The 25,944-nt window shown below is 35.3% G+C and overlaps 2 protein-coding genes across 5 annotated transcripts; one reads left to right on the forward strand and one right to left on the reverse strand.

The window, feature by feature from the left end:
* Positions 1-1,343: 1,343 nt before the first annotated feature.
* LOC139980692 (heat shock factor 2-binding protein-like) lies at positions 1,344-12,482 on the reverse strand. Of its 4 annotated transcripts, none has more exons than XM_071992529.1 (10): positions 12,352-12,482; positions 11,522-11,679; positions 10,704-10,848; positions 10,014-10,117; positions 9,179-9,328; positions 8,136-8,268; positions 6,703-6,826; positions 5,970-6,073; positions 4,776-4,876; positions 1,344-3,972 (listed from the first exon to the last, which is right to left on the reverse strand). In XM_071992529.1, exons 2-10 carry the CDS (start codon positions 11,606-11,608, stop codon positions 3,865-3,867), a joined length of 1,056 nt encoding a protein of 351 aa, XP_071848630.1. In that variant the 5' UTR covers positions 11,609-11,679; positions 12,352-12,482; the 3' UTR covers positions 1,344-3,864. The 4 variants fall into 4 exon arrangements, with proteins under 4 accessions (XP_071848630.1, XP_071848628.1, XP_071848627.1 ...); XM_071992527.1 differs by having other exon boundaries at positions 12,320-12,470; XM_071992526.1 differs by having other exon boundaries at positions 12,264-12,389.
* A 616-nt stretch (positions 12,483-13,098) lies between these two features.
* On the forward strand, positions 13,099-24,551 carry LOC139980693 (phospholipid phosphatase 1-like). Its single transcript, XM_071992530.1, has 6 exons — positions 13,099-13,273; positions 17,842-18,002; positions 19,531-19,862; positions 20,090-20,147; positions 20,510-20,686; positions 21,064-24,551. The coding sequence occupies exons 1-6, from the start codon at positions 13,114-13,116 to the stop codon at positions 21,181-21,183; spliced, it is 1,008 nt and encodes a 335-aa protein (XP_071848631.1). The 5' UTR covers positions 13,099-13,113; the 3' UTR covers positions 21,184-24,551.
* Positions 24,552-25,944: the final 1,393 nt, after the last annotated feature.

Genomic DNA, 25,944 nt, shown 5'->3' on the forward strand with positions numbered 1-25,944 from the left:
TCATGGAGGAACGTGTGGACGCAAGTTTTTTCTGAGAGGACGCAAACAATTTTTAGATGTTGTATCCCAGCGCTGGCGCAACTCTTAAAATCCCGGTAAAAATACTGAGAATAATACTTGGTAGTATTATAAGATTTTTCTATTTGTACATCTTTCTGCTGATTTCTCAAGTCTTGCTAATGTAAACCTGTGAAACTACATTCTTTTCATTCCTTGATCAACACCTGGACAGAATGTTAGACAAGTTTGTACTAAGAAAAAGCTAAGGTTTCAATGCACACAAAATGCAAGCAAGCTGCAGAATGTTCAGGTTGGTTGTGCATGATAAATTAATGGTAGTTTTATCATTTCAATTTGTATGGTGGCATCCAATTAATATATGCTTGAACAAGAGTGGATAGAGGGTGTAGGCTGAACCTCTTTTTCATAGCACACATAAATTCAAAAGGAACATGTCCTAGCTGTTAGATCTAGTTATAGTTTCAGTTTCCGATCCTTCATTCCAGTATAAATAGCATAAAATACAATTATGTTTAATAAGAGAGAATAAAACGTATGATAGATAAATTCAATAACAGCGATTAAAGGCAAATTAAGAGTTAGTAAAAAAAGCATCAGTTTTCAAAGTGTTAGTCAACTGAAAAAAATAAGGAAATATCAATAAACATATATCAGGCGCGTAGCCAAGGGGGGGGAGGCGAAGGGGGCAGCCGCCCCCCCCCCTTGAGCATATTTTTTTTTTTTAAGGTTTTTATGATATCGCTAGTATTTTCAAATGAGAAAATACTAAGATGCAACTTACAAGGCCTGGGAAGTGCCATTTCCAGCGATCTGGGAGGCATTCTAAGCCAAAATTTTCTTGTACGCTTCGCGCCAACATGGTGGCGCTACGCTTAGATAGTGTTCAATGCCGAATGTACATTTTCGCCCCTCCCTTGGCAAATTCCTGGCTACGCGCCTGACATATATTAAATCAAATCATTTAAGAAACCATTTTGAATAAAAAAAGATGCTCTGCATAGAAATGAATTTGTGATAATTTTAACCCAATATTATGTTGGTGCTATTGCACGATGTCATAGAAGTATGATGCTTTCATCGGTTTGAGTGCATGTCTATGTATGTGTGTATGTACGTGTGTATGGGAGCCTAAATATGCACCATTTCAAGTCTAAAAGTTTACTTTTCCCTGGGGGACTCATTCAGGACCCCTCCCTCCACCTCCTATGATGGAGTCGATTTCCATAGGACCTCAGGGCCACCTCCCTCCATTGTTAATTTCCTGGTTCCGCTCCTGACTCCCTATGTTTACAATAATGATAGAGCACTCCGACAACACAACATAAGTAATAACCGCATTTACAAACTTTTATTTCTGATACAATTACTTTGATTGCTACAAAAAAAAGGGTTAACAAACAATACACATGTATAAGCAAACGTTATAAGAACTATTCAATCATTAGCAGCAACTACATTGACATTGTAGGCTTAGTCAAAGACGTTTGTTCTGTATTTAATATCGTCGAATTATAAAACCAGAGCTGTCTATATACGGCTCTGTATAAAACTAATAAAGTGCGCCCTTCCAAAAAGCTGCTTGTCAGGGGGAAAGTTCGTAAGAGGATGTGAGGGCGCACTCATATTAATTGTAACAGGCAAAGAAACAGCAGAAAGCCAGGGCCTTGAACAAGACTATTGACATAGTCAATATCATGCAAGTTATCATTATGAAATTGTTATATTTTTTACATCCCAATAATCATCATTTATAGAAGAATAATCCCAAAATAGGTTAAGATACATTAAACGTGGTAACAAGTCAGTCATGTTGTTGAGTGGCTATAGCTCTGAACAGACACATTTGAAAGCACTTGAAAAGAAGGATGGCAGAAAGTTGGTATGATGTGATATATTCTAGTTTTCTGACCAGGGGCACAACCCTGTATATTTCTGGATTAGGAGGGGTGGGGGTTGAAGGGCTCAATAGTGTACATATAACACCACATCCAAGCACTCTCCAGTTAACCAAAATTTCTCAAAAGGGGGTGAGGGCCACTCATATAACAAATTTGTAATAAAATTGTATTAGAATTTTTTAGATTACATTGTAATTTTCTTTGAAACCCATGGCACAGCTCAAAGAGTATGTTTTAATGCGACAGACTTTTTTATATTTTTGGGGTTTTGTTATTCAATCCTTTTATTTCATCACAACTAAAACATTAGCTGGATAACAAGAAGGAAATTATTTGTTTTTTTACTTCTAATTTCATTTCTCTCATAAGGTCGTGCACATCCATATTTTGTTGGAAAAAATGAAAATTGTTGGCACAAATAGTGTAATACTTTCCTCAAGCATATAGGCTTGATTGCCATGGCCATGTATTCTGAAAATTCAAAATTTTGCAGTTCCATTAGGTGTAAAGACAGAAAACTTAATAAATGGATAGCAAGAATTAGGGAACCATAAAATATTCCATTTGCCATGAAAAATAATAATAAAATAGTCCAAGAACCTAACAACTACTGCTGCTATGTCAACTGCCTCCTTTAAAGATTCAGACATGAATTTTTTTTTGCACAACTTGTAACATAATAGAATACTTAATTATGTTATATTTAATTTTCGTTTCAATGTTTAGTAAGTCAAAAAACTTTATACCTGCCTTTTTTAATGCAAAATTTATGCATACAGTTCTGTCCATTAGCTGCGCTTATAAAAGCATAAAGGCCCCCAATCGTTGGTCTCAAAGATATATAACAATACTAAAATTGCTCAAATTTATCAAAAGTTGAATTTTTTTTACTGGATGCTTTGACTTGTCAAAGTTGTCCCAAATATTGAGTAAGGTTATAAACAGCTAAATGACTAATTAAATGAAATGAAATTAAATTTGTAAAATGGTTTGAAAGTGGCATTGATATGCTTGTTGAAGTTTGAAAACTAGTGCATTGCATATTTTTGCCTTTAATTATTTAAAACATTTTTTGCCTTTAATTTTATTTTTAAAACATTTTTTTTTGCCTTTAACTAATTCGATAAATTTGATTACATCTGTTGGAGCACCCTCTGTATTTGTATAACTCTGTAACAGTTATTGATAATTTAAAAAAAGAGAAAAGTGTTCAGCCTTGACGAACCCACTGTGTAAAATATCTACCACAGGTAATCCTTACTAGTTGCAAACAGTCTGTTAATATTGACTCAATTGCAGCAGATGGCTTACAATTTGTCTTTGTGTTATAATGACGTGGTAGGAATGGGAAAAACTTTCTCTTGCTAAGAGGTAATTGATAGTCAGACCGATCAACCAAACAATGACAAGTGTTATTTGTTGGTATCCATAGGCGTAGGAGCCCAATTTGATTTGGGGGGGCTGTAACGATTTGCCGGAAAAATATAACCAAAATTCTTTTGCGCTTCGCGCGATCAACATGTTCTTGTGCACATCATTATTAGCATGCATCGGTTATTATACATCGCATGCCAATAACATACAATCATTTGCCATGTTATTACCCTTCCATATTGGTTATAATTATTGGGGAAGTTGTTACAATAATAAGGATGATAATAATACCAGTGTAACCATTGAAAAAAACATTGCAAATTATTTTTCTTTCAGTATGTGCCTAAAAAATTCTCAGCATATTGCCCGAACTTTCACAAACATTGGGGCTGGAGCCCCCCCAGCCCCCCCCCCGCCTCCTACGCCTATGCTGGTATCGACATCTCATTTTGATTTAGATTGATGAACTGACATGCGAGACTTTTGAGTCCTTACATCTCTCAACGTCGTCGCATGAATTAAATTTCTCAATGTGTGTAGCCTGAAGTTGCCCATTGTACACCACCATGTACTATGGTTCACTCCCGACTGCACGTACAGCTTGTGTTATTTCCAGAAACACTTCTCGGATATCTTTGTCTCTGTGATTTGACAGTTCCTGCATCAATTGTTCTGTCATCTGAAAATGACAACCGAAAATCTGTTTGTCTCTTTGAAAGCTTCTGAACTTGCATCGACTTTATACATTCCCCTTACACCCACAATTAAAATCCCGCACAAATATAATTTTGATTTTGATAACCAAATCGAAAACAAGCAGAGATGTCAAACAAACATCAGGAAAAGTACGATGGGATAAAAATAGTGGCTAAAAATGGAATTCAACCATCTCCTTGCTCTTTCATAACTTATTATTTTATTAACTAGTAAACATAACATACCACTATCCTGAAATCCTATATTGGTATCAATGCCCCCTCCCCCCCACCACCCTCCTCTAGTCTTTTTAGCTATCCCTTCTCATACTGTCAGCTGATAACAAAAAGAATATACCTCTGCTGTTTAAAAATAGTGAAAACTCTAATACATGACAAGTTTCTTTTTGTCTCAGAAACACAACTTCTGTATATTTTTTACAATTTGTCAAAAAAATATATATTGGTGTACCCAAAAAATTGACATGAAAACTAAAATTCATAAATTCTTTTGTGAAATGTTGGCAAACAATGCCGTTGGTATGGATGCTAGGTCTAGAGTGGGAAAATGACCTTAAACTTTTGGGCAAGGTTTGATCTTTTTTTAGACATAAATATCCAAATATTATAATAACGATAGCTTCTGAAAAACACTCTGGAACATTTAAGAACAATATGCAAGACCAACCAAACGAGCAACCCCCCCCCCCCCAAAAAAAAGATGGAATTTACAGAACCTGGCAATGTACAGGACAAATTGAGAAAAATATATTAAAATTTATTTTACCCCTTCTTTGACCTCCAACATTAAGTTGAGATGTTTTGGCTCAGAAACCAAGGAATGTAGCAACAGCAATGTATGGAGCCTCATTTCGTCCGAAATTTCAGCTGAAGAAAGCGAAAAAAGAAGAAGAAATGGGATGTTTAAATGAAACTAAACAAAAAGGACTATTATTCAAACCATCAAAATCACCACAGTGTACCGCAGGGAATAATTTATCCGGCCAGAATCACATATCAAAATGCTATGTCAGATGGTCAAATTACGATACAAAGTCCAATGATGATTGGCCGCTTTTTTTTGTTTTTTTACACAGGAAACGATAGCATTTTGTATTAGAGACCAAATTCAGAACCTTCTAAACTGCACTACACAAAATTTGAAGACTAAAATGATTTCCCTGCACTGGGAGGGGATATGTAGCATGAGGGGTGGGGGGGGGCAGGGGAGATAGGCAGTGATATTTATATATAGTCATGAGGTGCTGAGGGGATAGAAGTACAGTGGCAGCAGATGATTATTAGAGGATCTGTATTTCATTTTTCATGAAATTATGATGATAATCGTCAGTCATATTACTATGGTCAAATTGCTTAATTGGTCAATTCTTTTAAACTCTTTCGCAGAATAACTTTTAGGCGGGAATAATTTATCCAGTGTTGCATTGCAGAACTATAGATAAATGTAGGTCTCCAATATGAGGGATTCACCAAAGAAGGAATAGGCCCTCACCAAAGAAGGAATAGGCCCTCACCAAAGAAGGAAAAGGCCCTCACCAAAGAAGGAGAATTAATAGTTCAGTAACAGTGCAGAACTAACTAAACTGGAAGACTGCAATAGCCTTGGACAACCCCAGAGTACTGTCTACAAAACGAAATAATGTAATTCAAGGACTTTTAAGTACTTTTTGGAAAATATCATATGATAATATCTATAATTCATATAGTTATATATGTTGACATATTTTTCACAAAGAGATGGTACATAGAAACTCCTCCTAGTATTTTGGTCTGTCGTTCAATTAAAATTCATCGATTCAGTTTACTCTTGCTTGATTTAAAAGATTTTGCTACAATATCATAGGGTTCTGCATGTCGAATTTAGTACGATTTCAAAAGACCTTCCAGATTGGGCAACAGAAACGTGATTTTTAGTGGAGGACATTTACAACATGCTGCATTAATTCAGAAATTTTCTTACCCGAGAGAAGCCAGGTCATTAAAGGCACCAATCCTTTCGTTGAGGCCAATGACTTGAGTCCAGTTTGATTGATGCTCAAGTTGTATAATGCCATGATTGCTAATCTGAAAATTTTAGGGCAGAATGTTAAACAGTTAAATACAAACATTAATGATTCTTAAAATCGTGTCACCGGCTTAATTTCCACAATGTATGATTCTATTTCAGTATGCATCAACCGGCCAAATTTCGCATAGTTCCTTTGTAAAACATGGAAATGTTCAATATTTTAAATCATCTTTTTCTCAAGTGCAGTTTACATAAATGAGGTATACGAATAAACGGGAAATTTTTACAGGCAATCAATCGTTTCTTGATGAGAGGAAAAGTGTCAAACTTAGACACAGAACCTGAAAGAGTTTTCCATCAAAAGACTGTCCATTAAGAAGGTCAATTAAGAAGATCAATTCAACACAAATGTGATTTGATTATCTACATATCTGATTATATACATATCTCTATCTCAGAAATCATAAATTTTTATTATTGGCATGCAAAAAATTAATCTCAAATCGTTAAAAATGTCGATTTGAAGTTCATTAAATGGTGCGAGACTTAAAACTAGTCCGACTGATGCCTCAGCTGTTTTTAAGGAACTCTTTCTTAAACGGCATGGCATCACAGAAATCATCAGAAAGTGTTTCTCATAAATATGTCAATGCATTAAACAATGTTTAATTACTCATGTACATACCCTTTCAACCTCACAATGTGTTTTGAAGGAGGCTTGGAGAGCAAATGTTTGAAAGTCTCAATAAGACTTTGGCTGTGAGATGACTTGGACAAGAATTCCCTTCCAACTGCAGATGCAGCAACATCTGAAGAATTAAAGCAAAAAAATGGACAGAATTAATAAAAAGACGAACATTTGGAGACACTCTACTTTTGGGTAAAAGAACAAGAAGTTCCATTAAAAAGTCTTCTTATTTTCAACTCCTGTCATTTCACATTTGTCCATAAGTCTCCAACCCGTACATCTCTATAGTCATTAAATTTCTTACTGTCTATTGAATTATGATATTTACTTCAAATGGCCTATATGGTAATACACCACATAAAAAATTCACAACACATTTGTTCAAACATTTTTTATTTTGTCAGGTCTAAGAATATCTGATTATTTGCATGGGTATTCATAATTTCATAAAAATCCTTGAGGTCATAAGTTTTTCATCCAGGGATAGTTCAATTTTTCCCCCTGAAAACTCCTTTAATTAAGAGCTACTCTGAATTAGAGCTAATATGAACAATTAGTTCAAGTTCATATGGGCCCTGTCAGTTATATGTACCTTTATTTAACAGATACAGGGTACATATATCACAGCATGGCATACTGATATTCCTATAGGATATATCTGCCATGGTGAATTTACTATTTAGAGCAAAAGAAAAAATATGTGGCAGGCGTTGCAGACTAATTGGTAGTCTTGCTAAGACCAAAGTATGTACAGGCTTGTGTGCCTTCCCTTTTTCACAAAGCTATTTTCCCGTATCTATTGGCTGTACTCAGGCTGCCCAGAAAACTCCTGCAGCAACGCTTTAGATTGATACTAGGGTCTTGCACACTTATCCAAAGCTATCTTATGTTTTCCTTTGATTTTTGGCAGATTTGATTCAGAAAAGTGAAGAAGCCAATCAGGTTTGCCAATTGGGCCCACTTCCCCCAAAATGTTGATTCAAGCCCTGACTCCCTCAGTGAACAATCGAATTGACCTTAGATTGGTTTGTACACTGCGAGACGGTCGCTAATTGTGTGGGAGAAACATGATCTCACATGACACGCAATTTCGTAACAATAATATGAATAAAGATTTTGTGGTTTGCATAATTTCACACCCCTCTTTGGAGAAATACCCAACACGCGTTTGTCTCGGACAGATCCTCGGGCATGTAAAATACAGTGGGCAAGCACATTCGTGATAGGCAGAAACAGACTCTGTGGCATGTACAGTTTGCACGGGGAAAAAAAGAGTATTATTACAAACGACTTGGCCAAGACAAACTAATTGGTAAAAAGAGGTCATTTTACGACCAAGGCAGGTCGATTACATAATCTCAAGAAACTTTTCCATGATAGCGTGCTATAGTTGAGGTCTATACAGACGACCTTCAAGCCCATCAACTTACTGGTGACAGTTCCCACCAGGGCTAGCACAAACTGCACTTCTTCATTCACCCCATCTGACATATCCTCTTCGTATGTGGCCAAGAAGCTCTCAAGTGTGTGACTGACTACCGATAGAAAACTCTTCATTTGACTCTGTAAACATTAAAAATCATTAAGTCGTGGAATGACCTCATTTTATCTCACAAATTTTCTGACAAACAAGTCTCAAGTTAACAAACATTTCACCCAAGTGTAAAGTTAAGATGATGGCTATATATGAACAGTGATATTTTAACAAATTAGAAATACTTTCAGTTAGTCAGTCAGTAGAAAAGAGTGACAGAAAAAAGTATGGACATAACAGCAACTCTGTTCGGTGTTAATTATACCAAAACTGCAAATCTAAATTCACACAGTTTAAATTATAGAGAATTAAATTTAAAAAAATGTTTTCATATGACTTTTTCAAATGATAATGTTGGATAGATAGGATAAGTCCCAATTAAAAGTCACTCACAGGTGCCATATCTTGGTAGCTGATGTTTGGATGAAACAAACGTAAACAAAAAGGGGGAAAAAAGGTACACCTTGTCATAGAACTGGCAAGTACAAATGCCTAAAAATGGTCATATATTATCAAATCTAGTTCAAATGTCATATTTTGCTACCACCTTATGAATATAAAACCCCTCCAACCAACACCCGGTGCCCTTCCATCACACAGACCCTTTGTCTAGATGTGGGGTTCTGGACGCTCATCAATTTCTGCAAATACCTGGGGGAAAAAAACCTCTCAAAGCAGGCTACTGTTTGTAACCAGCAAAATTTAGCATTCTAAAAGTTGGTGGCAGCAGACAAGAAATAATTAATAGTGTGTGGAGTTAAGGGCTCTGAACAGTTTGTCTCATTATAAAATAGTATTTTATAAAATACTACAGTTCCATCCTGAGTACAAGAAACTGCTACACACCTTTGCACCTGTGGAGCGATGTGAACATTTTGCATAGCATTTTACTGGAATAATGATTCCCTGATAGAGATTACATGTAAATTATATACGTACCCCTGCTAAAAGGTGTGGAATCATATGTTCCTGTTGAGAGGCCCGCCATAACAGTGTACAACAGACAGCACCCATGCTAGCACAGTACTCAGACTGTAAAGAAAGCTGGTTGGAAACCTCGGACAATTCTGCTTGCATCTTTAATTTGCTCTGCATGGTGACAAAAATATTATGTAAATGTGAAATGAAATGAAACGGTTACATTAAGATGTCGCCGATATGCTTGTGAGGGTCTATATTGCGTTGATGTGTGAAAATTTAACACAAATAATTTCTTTACTTCTTCAGACATAAATTAATATAAAGAAAAAAATTATGATTGTAACATAAAATTAATTTATCTAACACAATTCCAGTCAATCTAAGCCTTTTTTTTTTTTTTTGGCACACAAGGGGAGGTACAACTAGTGCAATATGCTTAAGAAAAATGGATAGTGTGAAAAAGAAATCTTACAAAAACAACGAAAAACCACAAATAAGATACATTCACTGAAATGTCTGCATCTCAATTGAACAATTGATTGATGCCTTACAATCAAAAAATTAAACTAATAGTACCAACTGGAAGTCAAATTTGAAAAATTAAACCACAAATTCCATACTAGTTATTTAAAATCCCTTCATTTTTTTTTTCTCTCTCTTTTTCTTTTCGATGAGATTGGCCTTTTCTTTAGCACAGTTGGGCTTCAGTTTCTATATAGTTTTTGGTTCAAACTTTGTGTTCATTTTTATGTGAAATAGTTGCTATTTTATGTTACCTAAAGAAAGGGTAATCATGGTAAAAAAAACTTATCAAAAAACTTAACAAAAGTTCATCAACACATTATCGACTTACTTCTCTCTCCAGATCACACTCTGATTTCAGAGCTTCACATCTTGACTGAAGGTGGTTTTGTCTCTGGTGATTTTGCTCTAAACTTGATTCAGAATTAGCTAATGCTGGAATGGGGGGAAAAAATATTTATTCTTCGCAGGTATGTTTCAATGAAATGATTAAAAAATTTGTGTTTTTGATAATGTTAATCAATTGGAAAAAAAGTTTACTCTCTTTTGTACATGTATAAATTGTTATGTCTCATTATGAATTCTTTAAACACGGCTTTGAAATGATACTGGTATCAAAACCCTGTACTTTGTGAAAGCTACTCACAGAAATTAATTAATAGTGAAGGCATGAGTGAAACACAGTAATCAAGCACTGGAATGACTCGATATGCAGCCTATGTAAACTGTAGCCACCACTGTTCCCCCCCCCCATCCCCTCCCCAAAATCTTCACTGTACTGTAGCAACCCTCTCAGCTTGTTATAATTCATTACTTAAACCATACATGACTATCAATCTAGTCCACTCTAGTAATTATAATGCATGTTGATGTGCATATGGATGCTTAAACATCTCCACATTATCTAGCAATGGTGTAAAGAGCAGCTGATGATGATCATTTTAAGTACAGTAATTAATAGCGACACACTAACATTATAATAAAAAATTTGATAGAATAAAAAAAATATTGAATATCACACCTTCATGAAGTTCTCTTGAATATTCTCTGCATTTAGATACCTCAGGCTGTAACTTGTTCAACATTCTCTTGTTTGCTGATATCTCCACTTGTAACTTATGGAGGTCACTTTCAGACACCATCACATGACCTCTTCTCTGATATTTCTGTACATTAGTAAAATAGATAATCAGAAAGCCAAATGGTTGAGTGATTCCTTGTCATATTTTACATCAAAACAGTCAACAATAACAGTGGCCAAAGGCCCCAGGAATATGAAGTGACCAGTGCTAATGCAAATTTGAACAGACATATCAACATATCAAGTTCATTCACATTTTACTTTAAGTGTTTGTGTTCACATGGTTTTATTCCTTTTGCCTTTGTCAGAGAATCAAAAACACAGAAATAAACATCTTAACATTCTGCATTACATTTAGTTTTTGAATATATTCTTACAAGGTCCTGTATATTTCTTTGTGAGAAATAAGTGACCTTTTCTATCATTTTGTGCTAGTTACATAGTGTTTCTATCTTTGCACTTTAGTAGCATCTTAATTTGCCATTTTCAATAGCATTGTTAGGTTGTTATGATAGCAGGTAACATTAATAATATATTACAAAGATGAGAAATCTATTTTACTAACCCAAACTTTATATGAAGTACATGCTGTAATTTGTTATCCAAATTTAAATGAGTAACATTTACAGGATTGAATGAATGAATGAAGTAAATGAGTTAGACCTAAAGGAAGTTCTAAGATACTTGAAAATCACACAATACTCCCTTTAAAATTCAAACAAAGGTTCTAATTAAACCAAAGATATCTTATTTCTCACCTCTTCTTCTAAAGTCAATTTCAATTGATTCCATTCACTTGCAAGACACTGCACATTTTCATTTGCTGTTTGCACAAGATCCTCCATCTTTGTACTGAGGGCATTTTATAAGTTTCAAGGATGTGTTCAACGTAGGACTAGGCTTACCTATAATAAAACTGAAGGAAAGAGAGCACAACTGAAATAAGTACCTTATAATTTGAGGAATTCTTTGTACTGACTACCACTTGACATTTACACTAGGACTGAATCATACCAGGATGTACAATTATTCATAAAACTGACTTGATAGAACTAGCCAACTAAAATGATACATTTTTTAAAGTTGGGTTTGAGTTTTATTGTAGTGTTACTGTTAGACCTAGACATTTAGAAATGCATTTCAACCAAAATGGTTTCATTCTTTCCTTGAATGTCTCTAATGTTATACTTAGAAAGAAATGTAGTAAATCTTGATTCTAGGGATTTTGATTATTACGTGAAAATGGCAAACCTAACACTAAACGTAACATAAACTGTCCTAACCTAAGTCACTGTAGTGTAACGCGTCGAAAGGTCTAACATTTGTCATAGCCTAACGTAGGCCTAGTCCTAAACTTCCTAAGGCCTAACCTAGGCCTAACGGCTATACTGCACAAAGGCCTATGCCTAGGCCATAGTTAAACTTAATCGCTAAAAACAAACACATAGGCCTACAGTTGTCTTTAATTTTAAATCAAATTGATTTTTAAAGTTAGTGCACCAAGGTTAATGAGAGAATTCAAAATACTAGGCTAGGCCTGCCAGGCGGTACTGTACATATTTGTCAACTTTTCCAATTGGTTTACTACACTCCCAGCTTATGACGTCAGGTGGTGGTTGCTTCATGACACTTTTCTCGTTGTAGCATATTAGAGTTCCTTTATACTAATAAAGGAACTCTGGTGCATGTCAGAATCTAAATATACGGCTCTGGTGCATGTAGGGTAACAGCGCCAAATTTGTTTGTTTTCCCTCAAAATCTTCATGCAAATATATTTTCTTTCTTTTTAAAATTGGGGTGCATTAGCAAAATTTATGAATACACAACAATCGTTGTGTATTGTGTATTGTGCTTAATTTTTTTTTTTGTGAGGTTGAAAAAGAGGAAACCCCGACCCCCGCGCCCGACCACACACATAAAAGACCGACTGAGTGACAGATCTCGGCCTTTTACAAAATGGGGGGGGGGGGTGGTCTTAGATAAGTCGCGTGTACAGCTAGTAGAAAATTGATTTACGTCAACAGAAGTTGCATCTTTCATCATCGAATTAGAGCGCTATAATGTTTGATGAAAGCAATCTATGTTTGTCCAAGATTGCATTTAACCAAACTGACGGCATGTCAGAGTCGGGTTATAAAAGATATCATCTTCCTTCAGAAAGTTTGTGTTTTACTTATGACACAATTCTCTAACGTACATTTTCTGAGTGACAAAAACCAACAACACACCATGCAACCTTTAGCCACTGCATGACACTTTCAAGGAACAAGTACCGGTATTCTAGAAAGTAGTAGAGTGAAAACCGTCATCGCTATATTTATTACGCAGTCGCAGTGAGTAATCTAAAACAATGCGAAGTGAAGCAGATGAAACGACTGAACTACAAGATATAAGTGTTAATTCAGAAGTTCCTTCGCTGACGTTGAATACTGCGAAAATGGCGAATAAATGTTGTCAGTGTTTCTTAATGTGTGGGACGATGTTCCTTGACATCGCTGCATTTGCAATTGGTAAGTCACGTTCATATGAACAATTTAAGCCAGGATTTTATTGGTGAAAATTGACCGTTTCATGATGTTTATGAAGATGCCGTCTGCTGCGATGTTCCGTCTGCTGAACCACCTTACTACAGTATATGTATAGGCTATAGTAACATTTTACGTTACATCGTTATGACAGCATACAGAATGCAAGCGTACAGACTACAGTAAGTTGTTGTGGTGGACTAGTTCAGCGAATACATGATCGGTTTCGCTCAATATTACTGCGAGTTGTGCAAGGAAATGCACATCGTTGCTGGTGTTTGCTAAAAGTTAGATATCAATGAGACTTAATAGGAGATTAAAAAGAATCGAGGTCATCGAAAATAGGCCCCTTTAGTTAAATTTCCTTTTACTAGGCTAGGGGCGACTTGGGCCTAAAGTTTGACCTAATTTGAGTAACTTAGGCTATGTTAGAGTGAGTTAGACTAAAACTACTAAGAAGTTATCACAGAGCATAAGTTACATGAAATTTGGTAAGTTCTGAAGAGCATCCATCTGGCTGTTGCAATTTTCATATTAGTGGTATGTCTATTGAACAAATCATCCTTCTAGAGAATGCGAAGAACCATATCTCACAGCTTTTTCCCGAATCCTTTTATGAAAACCTTCAGCTAAGGTACAGGGAACAATTGTGCCTGCCTTTTGTCCTGTGTGCCCAGGACCTTGTGTCTGAATACTGCACCATGTGTTCTTTACACTGATGCCCAGCTCAAGGAAATTACACATACATTTTCCTTAGTGTATTTTTTTCACATTAAATCTAATTCCTCATTGGTGTGGAACTAAATCAATATTTAGGTTACAGTATTCCTAATTTAACATTACAAGTCTCCACAAACAATAAGGCGAAGGTAGTTAGGACATTTTCACAAGTAGCCATTTAATTTACAGACACGTCTTTTAACAATCAACAATTTATCTTTATTTTGACTTACTGTACCCTTGGCAACACCTTTCATTCCATGAAGGAACAGTACCATTATCTATTTGGTAGTAATTCAACACCCTAATGCATACTAATTGAGATTACAAAGCACTAGATGTGCAAAAGCCTATAAATTTTAGCAAAGTGCTAATTAAACCATTATATTCCCCTCACCACTCACATTAATGGTGTAAAACAATGAGTTCATTATATTCTTGCAAGAAATTACATGGTTAACAAAAATAATGCAACCTTTTTGATTTGTTGGTGCGTACTGTCTCTCTAGACATTGTTTGGTTAAAATAATCGATCTATGTAGATTTAATTCACAGTTTATTTCCAGTGTACATAATTGAATCATTCCATGTTAAATAAAAGAACTTAGCGAAATTTTGATTATTTGTTGAAATAAAAAACTATGTACCTGTAAATAAGTTTAAGGTTTTGGTCTTTATCTAAATCAATTTAAATCAGTGATCATACTTAAAATAATTAGTCCTGGTCATTACCCTACTAAACTTATTCTATTGCATAGTCTGAATGTTTAACAAATTCACTGGCTAAATATGACTCGCTATTAAATGTTGAAGTATCAGTTAATCAGATGTAATTTAATAATGTTTTATATCAAGTCTTATATTTTGAGAATTCAAGGGATGACTTGATATTTTCCAATCTTCTTGGTAATGTAACACTCTGCAATTAATACACTTGGATTATTTCTTAAAGACAGGGCTCTTAATTACTGTAACAGTATGCAAAATGTACCAAGGGAACAGTTGAGTCTTCAAATCTTCTGTAGCATTTTCCGAACGCTGTGAAGTTTGTCTCTCATTGCATACTATCATTTCCCATGTAGAAAAACTGGTATACATCTTTGGACTTGTACAGGAACTTGACCATTTTGTACAGCATTTTGTACAGCAATACTGGGTAAATTATTCCCTGGTACTTTCCTACACTTTTATTATCTCAGAATACATAGTGTCAATATAGTTCATCCTGTACTTGCACTTGTTTTCGGCAACCTTTTGCTTTTGGTGCTGTAATAATAAACATGTATGCTAACACAAATAAGGTATACCTTACAGTAATGGTGAACATTGCCAGTCGTTGCCCTTGTTCTCAAATGATGCCTTCATTGTTCTCAACTGCGTTAGAAAATGAAAGTTACTTCCTCGCTGATGTTCGTCAGGATGCAGTAAAAATTACACATTTGCTAAATTACTTCCAGGAACCTTTCAGCCAAAAGTAAACTAATCAACTTGCATCAGGCAGGTCATTACTAATTGACAGAGAAGAGTTCTTTTAAAACACTTCATTGTTAAACTTTTCCAAGAATCGAAATGGTGTATTCATGAAAGGTGATGGTTGTTTTTATCATTTTTTTTTAAATGTAAGATGTTAAATTATTTTGATTCTGTACATGATTAGACAACGTTCAGCCTTTACAAAAAAAGTTCCTACATTTTGATGTGTTCAAACCTGGAAATATTTATTCAGGGAATAATTTATCCAGTATTGCATCCCAAAATGCTATAATGCAAAATTGTCAAGTTGCTATACAATTGGAAAGGTCTAAGCAGTTTTCTACACTGGAACTATAGTATTCAGTGAGAGAAAAAATTCAGAGTCTTTGAAAATGAGACTGTAGCACACATAATTTGAACCCTAACTTCCTCCCTGTTATCTTTAGATTTGCTTAGCCGATTAGCAAAGTCTATTGTTCATAGAAACCTGAGAGTGAAATCTCTGCAGGATATGAAACAGAAATTCAAACACATTTATGATATGTCGATCATACATTAATGATTAAACTATGTCACTGTTTAATAGAGATTCAAGAAAAAACAGTTCACAATATCACCGTGAAAATATAATGCATTTAAAAAATGATGTAATGCTATTGTTTTAGTTTACTCCTCATGCGAATATGAGTATAAATTTAGTTTCTTGTTTATAATCGTACAAAGTAAGTAACATGGAGGAAAGCATAGGATGAGGTTAAGAAGCAGGTCTTTCATAGAACTTTCTGGCATTGCATCCCAAAGAATAATTAAGATTTTAAAAGAAGAAAGAAAATCAAAATCAAACAAGAGTAGCCAATTAAAAAACTAATTATACACTTGTATTTAAGCAAAGCAACTCCAGAAGTTAAAAGCAACAATTTAAAATCCTTCACAAAGACAAAAGCATGAATCCTACAAACTTTAACAAAATGGTCTGGGCTACAAAGGGGTTTATTTATGTGATTTTGATTAAAAGCTAACAACAGAAATTGAATTTGGAATATGCACAGGCAATGAATTCCAAGGAGTTTGGCCAATTTTCAATGAAAGTCTAAAGATAGCAGGAGGATGCTGCCAAGTTGTAGGCTTGCCAAGGATGTTTGTATTTAGAACTACTGAGACTACTTCATCTTTGACATCAGGAGAGCAAGTAGTAAGGGCACAAAAATATTTAAAAATAATAAGCCTAGTACCTTAAAGATAACTCTCTCTGCATGCCTAACTCTTCACCTTCTAAATGTAACTGCAAATGTGTGTTTCATGTGGCTACATGTATACTTTTATAATGCAATATGTATGCAATACTTACATCAGTTTGGGCCAAGACTGAGCCTAAGACACTGACAGATACATATATTTACCTTAAAGCACTGTATACCAAGTAAAAAACAAAATAAAATACATGTGAAATCTTAAAGCAGAAATTGTTACAACTTAATTTTCAAGTTAACAGAAGGAAAACTTTTCAGACTTATCACCATTGACATTTATGAATCACCTGGTAATTTGTACCCCTCCAATGAACAAAAATAAAAAGAGTCAGGAGCCAGTGATTCAAGCCATATTAAGATAGGAGGTACTTAAAGTTATTTACACAAGGGAAGCCAGAATTAATTACCTTATTTCTGGTTTGAGTCGGTCATATCCTGGAGACCATCATAACAAGATTAGAAACTTGCACAACGATGTCTTAAAACTGTTTCTGTTTTCTTGTATTCGTAATTCTCTTTTCTAGCGCACATAATAACTATCCGATGGGATTGATTAATTTATTTAAAATTCCTTTGAGATGAAGAAGCTGCTTCATTAAATTATAAAAGCAGCTGTTATTGATTTAGAGAAAATTAAGAATGTTTCATCATTATATATCTCTATGATACAGTTATTTTCATTTAAAAATTATATGAAAATTGTGTATATTGAACTTGAAACAAATGTAGGAAACCATCAGGCTGGTTTCCCAAAATGTGATTGCTTAATATGTCACAAATGGCCTCCTCTCGTATTTTGAGGTTTGACTTTGTTTGAGCATGTGGACGAAGTCATGCACCTCCATTTTGCTATTTTTAAAATTTTTTTAGATTTATCTGCAAAGCTGTTCATCTAAATCTGCTCAATTATCAGTCACTCTTCAGTGCCGACATCTAAAATACTTAACTGTACGCTCAGCTTCATACCCACCCTACCCCTACCCCTAATAGAAACCACCTACCATACACTGTAGTCATTTGCAACCACCCCAACTCCACTTCCTGATACCGAAACCATGTTCTACCTATTTTAAGTCAACTAAACATCTTTGAAACATTTTATTTTTTCAGTATTGGTCCCGGTCCTTATATTCCGTCTTCCTGGGATTGAGGTTCCAGTGTTCCACAGAGGATTCTTCTGTAACGATGACTCGCTGGGTTATCCATATAACGACTCTACTGTACCTGCTATTGTCATGTATGCTGTTGGCATCGGACTAACCACCATACTGGTAAGTACGGGTGGTTCCTCTCATTGGCTTTAATCTCTTTAATTAATTGGGTTTTCACAATTTTAGTAGCGGTATCGGCTACAGTGGCACACTATCACCATATATATTCCCAAATCTAACCAACCACTAACAACCAACAAAAAATTATTTTGAAGATTTATTTCCAAGTGTAATACAAGAAACGAGATTGGACAAACTTTTGGGGCACTACCATTGTCCTCCAGTTTCCAAAAGACTTAGGGTACTCTTCTTTCCAAATTACAACTTTCCTGCACCAATAACTGGCCAATTAGTTGTTCTGTGTATTATTTATTCCTCCCTTCCTGTGCAATCTCTGTGCAATCTCTGCATACAGATGTACAGTATCGACACTTTGAAGTTAAAATGTCTCTTTATATTTGCTCCAGTTTCAACATTGCAATTTGGTATTTTTTGCATGATTTTTTGTTCTGCTTTTTTCCCTTTATATTTATATTTCTTTAAATTTACTTTGCTTTCAGTTCAGAAACTAATTGCTCTTTTTTATTGTTTCTCAATATCTTTTCTGTAAAGCCTGTCCTCGGCTTGTAGCATAAAGACTTGTAAACTTTCTTAGGGTTGCTTCTATAAGCACAATTTTTGTTATCAATTTTCTGGCATACATATTTCAATTGATAAGAGATCAATTTCCTTTTCATCAGTGGGATGAACTTTTGACTGCTTTTGACTGTATGTTACTGCAGTACTAGTAGTCAGTGCTGATGATACACAGGTTTTGCCCTTGGAACTGACAAATAATTTCGGTGACTAGTCTCTTCCTGTCATATGCTTCATGGGAAGGCTTTTTAGGAAAACGAAAACCCACCGTTAACTCTGTATATAAACATCATTTCCTGCTTCGTCTATCAAGCTGTTAACTATACCAGACATACATGCTTGAAACAAACTTCAAATATGCATGAGGATATAGAATTTTACTAGCTCAAACATAATCATAGCATAGTCAAGTGTTGAATTACTTAAAGTACTTAAGTACTTAAGTACTTTCAAACTTCTCCCTGAGTCCACTGTAATGTATGTTAGACAACCCATATTTTATCTGTATTTCAATGTACATATTATATGACTGACATGCTAAGTTCCATTGCATATGAAGCCCTCCCCACCCCCCCCCCGCCCCCACACCCACTTTTATGTCGTCTTTGAGGAATGGAGGACCCTGATGTACTCTGTTTCTACACATCTCCCCTGTACTAAATGCACCGTTTACATCTGCCAAACATGACGATGGTAACCTTTGACATCTAATCCCCCTCTCCCCTCACAGACCTCACCAACTTCCAGGTGTCCTCTCCTCTCCTCCCTCCCAGACCCACCTCCCTCTTGGAGACTAACTTTTCATGTCAAAATTATCAAAAGAGTATACAGTTGAGAGCTATTAGCAATATAGTAACTTGTGCATAATAATCTGAGTTGCTTAGGCTGGGTAGCAATTTGATGAAGATATGATACAGACAATAATAAGAAACATTTCTATTATGATATTCAGGTTCTGGCCACAGAGATCTTCATTTATGCCCACCGTCAGAGGATGGACATCGACTACCTGCACTCGAAGGATGACAACCACTGCTGCGGGGGTTTCATGATTCCGCCCCTGATCTTTCAAATTGGTCGCACCCTCTGTGTCTTTGGATTTGGTCTCTTGACCACCATGGCTGTGACTGATGTGATAAAGAATGTGGTAGGGCGACTTCGTCCTCATTTCTTCAGCGTCTGCCAAATGGAACTCTTCCCCGAGAACTGCACTGATGGTATCCAGAACTTTTACATCACCGATGACGTTTGCAACGCACCGGAGGACGTGATCTATGAAGCCAGGTATGTTGTAAAAACTTCACCTGGGGTTTATGAAGACAGAAAGAGACATAATACTCTTAAGTTTTATCTCTTTCTTCTATACATAACAGTACAAAGTGCCTTTGTAGGTATATATGATAATATTATATCATTTAGCCTTTGAAGAAGATCCTGCAGCATTTTACTGTTTTTCAGTTGCATCGTACAGTACATGCGCTATGAATAATACATCAAAATGATTCTTTCAGACGATCTTTCCCATCGGGCCATTCTTCTGCCTCGGTGTACTGCATGGTCTATTTGGCGGTAAGCCTTATCTATTTTCATTTTGTATCAGCAACACAGCTCAGGCAATAATTTTATAGCATTTTAGGTTTTGCATCCATGGAAATGATGATAAGATTTCTGTTTTTTTTGTAAAATATTGGACTTGAATTGCTCCTCTCTCAATACCTGTCACCAATCAGCATTCATGTGAAATCTACCTCAGGAAATTGATACAAAGCAATGATTAGAAGTCTTCCTTATTATCAAATTGTTGCATATCAAAACCCTCTCCCCCTGTTAAAACTTTTTTACAATCCTATCTTAAACAAAGGCAATGACTATTCATGGGAAATTTCATGATCATTTTTCAGTAAAAGAAAAATTACTCTCTACCAATGCAGGTATATCTCCAAAGCAGATGGCAGAGCCGGTCGCTGATGTACATACGACCTATGACCCAGATTGTTGCACTGATGTTGGCTACCTACACCTGCCTGAGTCGTGTTTCAGACTACAAGCATCACTGGAGTGACGTTTTTGCTGGTGCCATTATTGGTACTTTTGTGGCAGTTTGCATGGTATGTTTGACTGTCATGATGTACGTGTCTCATATCATTGAAAGTATTTTGCATGAAACGTCACCCCCGCTTGTGGTATCATATTAGACCATTAACGGAAAGATTAGATCCAGGCAGTTCCCCATCCAGCATGTTTTCAAATGGCAGGAGTATTTCTGCTTAAGTCTCTGATTTTTAAAAATAATTTGGGAAAAGTCAAATTTAATTATAAACCACTGAAAAATCTCAATCTTCTATGTGTGACTATGGCTGACCAAGGTGTTTGGTTGGTTTCATTGTAGAGCTCATCGTTTGATAACCAATTGTCCACCTCAAGGTTACTTTTAACCAAAACCTTGTTTCTCTTCATTTTCTCATCTGTGTTTTTTTAATTACAGGCATTTGCTGTTTGTAGGATGTTTCGATGTAAATCCAACAATGGTGACAGCTACCAGAATGAAGTCTTCATGGAGATGAGCTCCAGAAACAGAGGCTCAAGGTCAGAAGGAATCTTCTAAACCAACAAAAAATCTCTTCTCCAAAAGTGAAAAGCTAATATCAACTTTCAACTTATCTCATATTTTTTGTTTTGATGTGAGGCTTTTGACACCTTGCCAAAGGCGAAAGGAATCTATGCTATAATGATGACATGTGTGTGTATGTATGTGACACTCGCATGTAGACACCGTAACTCAAATATTTAATAGTGGATTAACTTCATACTTAGTATGTGGATGTGTCTTATGGAGTACAAGAAGCCCATTGTTTTCTGTGAAGTTCAATTGTCATTTGGGGTCAACAGAGGTGAAAGTCTGAAAACTTTTGTGACCAAAATAACTGAAAAAGTACATCTTTGTTAAACTTGAGACATGGTATGTAGATTCAGTTTGTTGACTACAAGAACTCTAGTGAAAATTGGTTGGAGGTCAAAGGTCATTTGCAGTCAACATTTAAGTGAAAGTCTGAAAATCTTGTTAAAACGATTACACAAGATGTATATCTTAGTCATCATTATTTTAAAGTTTGAGCTAATTGTATGACAAGGAATCACAAAACGAAAGCTAACTGGCTTTCCGGTTTTACATTTTTTTTTTTAAATTGTTAATTGTAGCAAAGTTTTTTGGTGCTATTGCATTTGCTTCAATAATTCCTTGTTTGCAGGAGCTTATTGCTTGCAATTTTAATATATATTTAATTCATACAAATCGTCCTTTCATTTAACCAGCCATTTTCCAGTAAGGTTAAAGCTCCATGAAGTTTTTTTCTTTTTTTTTCTGATGATGTTTTTGTAAGCATAAATAAATTCCTAGCCTGTGCTGATGACCCTTTCAAAGCCCATGTACTACTGTACCTACTTTGCTTAAATAAACAAATAATAGATGAGATTGTTATAGTTACTAAATAGCATTTGTAACCCTGCATTATATTCCTTGAGTTAATCTGGAGGGTAGTGAACTATAGGAATATTTCATGTTAATACACCAAAATATGCAACCAGCTGCTTGCAAGGAAAGATGACTTTGAAAGTCCAAAACTAGGGTTTGGTTTGCAAACTCGTGAATTTGCACATATATAGCTTTAAATCTTTTCGTTCCATCCCCAGTAATGCAGACGGCTTGTGAAAATAAAATTGCTTTCGGTAAGGTATGTTTCAATCAAAAGTGGGTTGGATATGTTTCCTGATACCGTGAATCCATCTTTTCAACAAATGGGGTTGTGAAAACTTTGGGGAGCCTGTGATGATGGTAAAAGGGGTCAGCAGAGGGTCCCCCCCCCCAAAAAAAATGAAATCCATAAAAGCTGAAGGGGGCCTGTAAATACTTTATTGACTAACATCCAATGTCAAATCTGAAAGTGCCATCACGTGCACAGAGAACAAAAATATACATTTCATGACCGTAGCCTCCTCATCCGCGACAGGATCAAAGGTCATGTTGTAAAGTCTCCCTTTGTCTGCAGATCCATAAAACAAGACTTCTCCATTGTCCGTAGGTTTGAGAACCTAGATTGTAAAATCAATCATGATAGTCGATAGTAGCATAGATAAGCATGGAACACCAGGCGTGTAGCCCCCCCTTTGAGCATATATTTTGGGTATGTTTTTTTGATATCGCTAGTAATTTCAATATAGAAAATGCTTAGATGCAACTTACAAGCCTGGGAAGTGCCATTTCCAGCGATCTGGGAGGCATTTTCACCCAATTGTTTCTTCTACGCTTTGCGCCAACTCATGGTGGTGCTACGCTTAAATAGTTTCCACAGCCGAATCTACAGCTCTAATAGTTTGCCTACAGGTTTGCCCCTCCCTTGGCAAATTCCTCGCTACGCACCTGTGGAACACTGTCTCTTAGCATCATAATGTTACATCCACCTTTGAACAAGAGGAGAGACATGCGACAAGTACAAACAAAAACATGTTAATCCTGGAGAGAGGCTTTTACTTTGAAAGTAAATGAACTTTAAAAAGTGAAGGTTAATCCAGGAGGAAGAAATTATTTATTAATTTCTTAATTTCTCAGCTTGTCAATATTTTTTTCCCCTTCTCTTTGATGAATGGACACGACCTCCTCTGTTCATAATGTAACCTTTACTGACATTAAACTTGTGAGTCTTCTTGTATTATCTAGAATATGTTTAGGTCTTTTTTACTTTGTTCATAAATTTTGTATGCATTGTATTCCATCTTCAAAGGTAAAACAATGTTGTGTACAGTGCAGATTAATCACATGACCTTCACGAACTAATTATGTTGACAAGAGGAAGTGAGACTAGATGAGGGCATTGTAAGTTTAGAGAAAAAAAAAAACTGGGAATTTTCATTTGTAAGGGGTTTATCCAATGGTCAGGTATTTAATAATAATAATAATAATAATAGATAAACTTATAAAGCGCCAAACTCTACAGAGTATTCGATGGCGCTGTACAATAATTATGAAAAAGCAAAATTGAAATAATAAATCTTAAGTTGTGACTTAAACTGAGAAAAAGAAGGGGATGTCCTGACAGACACAGGTAAATCATGCCACAAGACATGACCAGCTGACAAGAATGCATGGTCACCATAGGTTTTCAGCCTAGTTCTAGGAAAAATATTTAAGAGAGTTCATTCCTTTAGGTAATAAATGTGTTACAGTAAGCTACTGTAAGCTTTGATTTGAAATGGAAAGCTATGGTATGCCAAAACTGGATTGTACTTAAAAATCAACTTTATTCCCATTTGACTTTTTTAGGACCTAAAAACACAGTTTGCACATACTTTTCGTTTTTATCCAGTTTTTCAATGTTTACAAACGTTTTTTAGAAAATCAATTTTCAGAAATGAATATCTTAATTTGTTTATGAAAAAGCTTGTCTAAACTGTTTAGCTTAACATGGGACTGTTATTAATCTGTTTTGTTTGTCGTTTATAGAAAAGTCAATCCATTTCTTTGAAAAGGAAATCATATATTTTTGATAAAGAGAAATATGATCATTTTACTCTTTTGAAACTGAAAGAGTTGTTGTCAAAGTGTTTCATCGAAACAGCCAAATTCTGCTGGCAAAATATTCTGAAGTAACAATTTCAGAACCAGTCAGATCCAAGAAATTTCAATTAATAGCTTGAAAACTACCAAAGTGTCGAAAAAGAGGTTTCGAAATGTGCGGCCAAGATTCTTCACGATACTCACAAACGTGTGGATTAGATATCAGTTTTATCGTTATTTTCAAGTATTATCCATTTTAACCACATTTCAAAGGGAGAGTAAGATGTTTATGTTCCAGAAGCAAACAGTTACAACCTTACAATATACATGTACATACTAAGACCTGTATCGTGTTTGTACACTTCACTTTCAAGAGCGGCTTTCAGTAGTGTTCTGGTCAAAGGATTGTGTAATATATCTACTACAAACAATTTTAATATGCTAGAATACCAAAACCAGTAACGATCGAAGCAGGGGTAAAAGTTACGTTAACATAGCCTATATGCTTATTGATGTACAAAAGTGCACTTAATAGATATATATACTTCATCAAAAGTTTAGAACGTCTAATTTTATACTTTTTATTCAAAAGGGCCTTTTTCTGTAATTGGTTCCATTCATATCATCACTGTATATCTCTTCTGTAAAGTTTACATACTTTCCGGGGTCCTTTGACCAGCTAACAGAGTGGATGTCCTTCAGTTTACTGTACAACCGCAGTGCTAACCAGATCCAGTTTATATATATTCACATGCTATCATTGTATAGATACATATAGATTCATGTGCTCTTGTTGTCTTGATATGGCACGGTCCCGCCAAGGCATGCCAAATGGGCAATTAACTGAGTTGACTTCAATATGTACCCGCCTTGTATAGCTAATGAATGCGAGAGAGCATGAATTAGTTCATGATGAAAGAATGTAATGAAGGAACACTTTCTCCTGACCTGGCCTACATTTGTTTTCCTTTTTCTATTCAAAGTAAAGTGTCTGTCTTATGTTGTTTTCACTCAGACGCAATAACCACACTGAACCATGTTCAGTAATACTGGAGTGTGTACGCTATCATTGCAAAAGATCGGATTTCACGTCAAGATAGAGACTCGTTCAGTTTCAAAATGATTTAAATATATCAATCAAATACAGAGCATCTTGCCATCAAGAATAATGTAGTAGAAACAAAATCCTTGAAAAACAGAGAAAAGTATTGAATTCGATTCCATGAAATTCAAATTATTAATTGGTGCCAAATAAAACAAAACATGGTTAAGTACCTTCTGTTATGATTTGACCCAAGAGAGAGTCTGCTTGTTTCTGCATCTTGTCATTACCATAGGGTGTTCAAAATAATAAATGTATTTGGAAAGAAAGAGACAAAAATAACACATGCAGACCGACTGGCACCACTCAATTTGTCAAAATTTTAATTAAAACGGAGACTAGGTGGTTAATAAAATAATTTAAATATGCCAATCAAACTCAGAGCCTACTCCTGTCAAGGATAATGGAAAAGACAACCGAAATCCTGACAAGATAAGGAGATTAAACCTTTTGAAATCAATTAAATTTAAATATATGTCAATACAAATGGAAAAGATGATATTGAATGAACAATATAGCAAAATAGGAAAACTGTGGAGAAGACATGTAAGATTTAATTCACACATTTCACATTGAAATACTCTTCTTGCATCTGTTTCAAATGCTTTGGGATCACTGTTCACAACAAATTATTTAGAATTTGATATCAGTTTTGATAGACTTTAGCACACAATGCAACTCATATTTGCCATCATTCTCATCAAAGTTTAGAC

This window comes from Apostichopus japonicus, chromosome 15 (genome assembly GCF_037975245.1).
Source record: "Apostichopus japonicus isolate 1M-3 chromosome 15, ASM3797524v1, whole genome shotgun sequence".
NCBI lineage: Eukaryota > Metazoa > Echinodermata > Holothuroidea > Aspidochirotida > Stichopodidae > Apostichopus > Apostichopus japonicus.